At 39.3% G+C, this 4,307-nt stretch overlaps 3 protein-coding genes across 3 annotated transcripts in view; 1 reads left to right on the plus strand and 2 right to left on the minus strand.

The window, feature by feature from the left end:
* On the plus strand, positions 1–2,664 carry LOC119410688 (zona pellucida-like domain-containing protein 1; the record flags this gene model as incomplete). Its single annotated transcript, XM_037677577.1, is given in 9 exon segments — positions 1–173; positions 265–449; positions 542–614; positions 708–805; positions 899–979; positions 1,097–1,268; positions 1,365–1,455; positions 1,835–1,925; positions 2,020–2,664. Coding segments are annotated over 9 exon segments (974 nt in total), but the record flags the coding sequence as incomplete, so codon positions are not given.
* The window catches only part of vps26b (VPS26, retromer complex component B), a 440,542-nt gene that overhangs the window by 24,770 nt on the left and 411,465 nt on the right, over positions 1–4,307 (minus strand). The window lies entirely within an intron of this gene.
* Positions 1–4,307, minus strand: part of LOC119411466 (zona pellucida-like domain-containing protein 1) — a 12,015-nt gene that overhangs the window by 5,499 nt on the left and 2,209 nt on the right. The window lies entirely within an intron of this gene.

Below are 4,307 nucleotides of genomic sequence, written 5' to 3' on the forward strand. Positions count from 1 at the left end.
ACCTTTGTCCCATTTATAACGCTCAGTACAACGAGTCACTGATGGTGCTGAATAACCAGATCAGAAACCCTGACTGTTACGGGGTTGCTGACTTCACTTCCACCCCTCCACTTTTAAGATTCAGATTCCCTATTAACGACACCTCCTCCTCAAGCTGCGCCAACAAATATGTGGTATTTACGTTAATTCAACAGATTTATTCAGCGCTCAAACACTAAAATGTTTGAGTTTTACTTACGTGCCATTTTATTTATTTTTATGTAGATAATCACTGACAAAGGAACAGGACAGTTTTCAGATTTCTCAAATGTTCAGTTCGTCAACATTTCCGGCGCCGTTACGGCCATCGACCCCTCTGCAGGTACGATCACATATCGTTCGCAGATCCTGTACTACTTCTCCTGCTACTACCCTCTGCACTATGTGCTCAACAACACTCAGCTCAGCGTGTGAGTACTATATGCCTGGCACAATTATAACTTGACAATTTTATAGTAAAGTACTTGTAAATCTGATGAACTGTGATTATTTTTAATTGCAGGGCAGGGGTGAACGTTGCCATAAGAGACAACAATGGTAGCTTCATCAGTACTCTGAGTATGCAGCTGTACAGCGTACGACATACTTTTACTCTATTTTTGTACATCGCCATATGAATGTATTGTATTTCATCCATTTGATTTAGTATTTTCTTTTCCACAAAACAGGATAACAAGTATCAACAGGTGCTACAGATCCCAGCAACAGGACTCAACCTTAAGACCAAGATTTATGTGGAAGTTAAAGCTACTAATCTAACACAGAAGTAATTACACTTTAAATAATTTACTGAAGACTGGTCATATGAGCACAAAACATGAACAAGATTAGTAAAATCCTGGTTCTCTGTTCCTAAAAGGTTCCAAGTTTTACTGGACAGATGTTACGCCACAACAAGTCCATTACCTGCTCTAAGCACTTCCTATGACCTCTTTGTTGGGTGAGTTACAGACAAGAAACCACAACTAAACACTTTTTAACACCTTTTATTCCTGGACAGGAGCTCTTTGTACTCCTTTTAGTTAAAAATGTCCACCCATCTCTTGTTGTACCCAAGGTGTACCCGTGACCCACAGACAGTCATTGATTTAAACGGCGATTCACAGTCGGCACGATTCAACTTCGAGGCCTTCAGATTTGTGGAACACAAAAATCTGACAATTTCCACTTTCTACCTGCACTGCCTCACCAGACTCTGTGAGACAAGCGCATGTGCCTCCCTAAAGCCTGTGAGTACATATGACTTATGTCTTGCTCAAGTTTCTGCTAACATTTTTAGTTGATTTAACTGAGGCCTGTTTTTTTTTTTTTTTTTTTGTCCATAGGTCTGTACTTCAAGAAGAAAGAGGGACGTCCCGAGCGATACCCCCTCAGCTACTGTCACTTCTGTTGCTATACCTGTCAGTGAAAACTCCGGTGCGTCATTATCCAAGAAATTAAACAAAACCACATTAGTTTATCCAATGATAATGATCAAAAAAGACTCAAATGGTGACATAAACATTAACAAAACTGATGAAAAGATGCAAATATTTTGGTCATTTCGCATAAATGTTAGAATGCATCGTCTAATTCCCCTTATTGATCTCTAAAATCTGTTAAAAAAAAGGCAATCTACATTCTTTATTGTGGTTTGTGTCCAAACTAAAATAACTATATTTACCATTTGGTTCTGAATTTGACAGAGATTTTGGCTCAGATTTAAGTTTTTACCTCTTAATGAACTTTTTTTTTCATATTAGTCAAATTATTCAATTCTGAATATTCTTTGTTTTTGTATTTTGTTGTCTTCTAGAAGCTGCTAAAAGCTCCTCCGCTTCTCAAGGTAATGATCATCTATATCTGACGCTGGTCTGGGGGATCATCCTAAATGGACTGCTTTCTTGGTATTTGCTCAGCTTTCGATCATCAACAGAAATTCACGTGCCGTTGCACCGTTTGACCTCTTAACGTTTCTCGCCGTTTCTGCTCCACCAACAGCATCAACTGAGATCATCTACAGCCGTCCGATACTCGCCATCATCGTCTGCATCTGCATCCTCGCCGTCTCGGTCGCTGCCCTGGCTGTTTACTTTGTTTTCCACACAAGGCGAAGAAAACAACTCATGGGATAAAGTCGCTTGATCAAACTGGAGCTCCTTTCTCATCTCTAACTCTTCATCATCTCCAAAGCATGAGCAACTCACTTAGTCATCAAATTTGGCATGCACGTATATATTTATATAAATCACATAGTGGATTAATAAAGGCTCAGTAAATGTATATTTAACTGTTCATTGAAATCACTTTTAAGTTGCAGTCGTTTTATTCAGCTTACATTGAAGTATATAATAGGAGGTGGCATCTTTTGTGATCACAAATGTGGTTCTTCTGAATTGGTTTGGATGAGAACAAGTTTAAAAAAGGAGTTTTATTCTTTTTTAATGGCTGACAGCGTCTGAACAGACTGGTTTAGATATCACATGTTGGTGTAAAATGTCAATTTGCCCACTGAATATGTATATAGCTAATATGTATGTAGAAAATATGCATGTGGAAGAAATGTTCCTGCTGTATTCTTTTGTCACTTTGAATGAACTACACTGTCTTTATGCTGAACAATAGAATAAATATGAAAGGCTACAACTTTGGCTCCAACGCTTTTGGTTATTTGTGTTGCTTGTTTTGTGATGATGAAATCAATTGGTTCGTTAAGCGATTCTGTAACCTTATCTTAAAATCATTAACCCTAGACCTGTTAGTCAACTTTAAGGTCATTTTACAACTACAATTTATTGATCTTTATTAAACCAGGTAAATCCCAATGAGATCACAGATCTCTTTTGCAAAGGAAATCTGAACCTAACATGCATGTTTTTGGACTGTGGGAAGAAATTGGAGTACCTGGAGAAAACCCATGCAAACAGGCGGAGAAGATGCAAACTCCACAAGAAAGAAAAACCCTGGTCCAAGCTGGGGTTGAACCTTGATTTGAGGCAGCAGTGCTAACCACAGGGCCATCGTTCTACCAAAAATAATTTGATCCTATTTCACTAAAGCCACGTGCTCTTGGACGCTCCATTAGACAAGCTATTACTCAATACACAAACAAATGTTCACAAAAAAATCCCAAGAGCTCTTCTAACTCTCAGTGGCCATGCTGAGCAGCCATACAATTCTTCTGCCTATTTGTGGATAAACCATCAAGGGCATCAGGTCCAGGAGGAGGACCAGGACATCCCTCTACCCAAATGCACTCTCCAGCTCCTCCTGGGAGACCTTGAGGCGTTCCCACGGCCTGATGGTATACCGGGTCCCTCCAGCGAGTTCTGGATTTGCTCCAAGATCTTCTCTGAGAAGGATGTGCCTGGAAAACCTCCGGAGAGAAGCAACCAGGTGACATTTGAATGTGTTCAGTACAAAAAGAACGGAACGTCAAGGCCCAGTTCAGGTCACCTCCATTGTGTTGTCGCTCACGCCCATGTGAGAACGATGGTATAAATGGAGACCTCTGACTAACAAGAGTATAACATAAAATGAAGACACACAGGTAAGTACCAAAATTATTATTTCTAGTATCCTGCTTGAGTATGTTTCTACGTTTGCTTTGTTACCTTAAAATCTTTAGGTATTTCGTTTATTACAAGAATAATGTTTTTTAAGTACATTTAAGCCCAAAGCTGCAGCTGGATTTGTATGGATTGTTTTATGTAGAGACGTTTTGAGAACTAAAACCATGAAAATAATCCTGTCAGAGATCAGTTTGTAGTGTGTATGAATGTTTTCTTATTCATGGGTTCTTTTCTTTTTCGTACACGTGTGATTGGACTGGTCAGCATTGAACTTGTATTGAATATGTAAGATTGAATATTGGGCCTGGAAACAAAGAATGTCTGGATTTGAAAAAAGGCTTTTGTGCTTTTCTGTGAGGAAAAACCAGTGAGTTCTTTGGTTCCCATGATGTGCTGTCTTTTCACAGGTCTACACTGAAACAAATTGGGCTCATCATCCTTGAGTGCCTGTTTGATTTAATTCTGCAAGCTCATGCTCAAACGTTTCTGGAAAAATGTATCGCTACCAACACTTACAGAGCTCCAGGTATTTTTATCTCTCTCTGATGTGTTCAAAACCTTTCTTTTCAAACCTCTCACTGCTTTGATTTACATTGTTCCTTTTAATCTCTTCCAGCAAACACCGACATATCAGTGACCTGTGGCACTCGGTACATGGACCTGAGCATCTACCTTTGTCCCATTTATAACGCTCAGTACAACGAGTCACTGATGGTG

This window comes from Nematolebias whitei, chromosome 6 (assembly GCF_014905685.2).
Source record: "Nematolebias whitei isolate Nwh7 chromosome 6, NemWhi1, whole genome shotgun sequence".
Taxonomy (NCBI): Eukaryota; Metazoa; Chordata; class Actinopteri; order Cyprinodontiformes; family Rivulidae; genus Nematolebias; species Nematolebias whitei.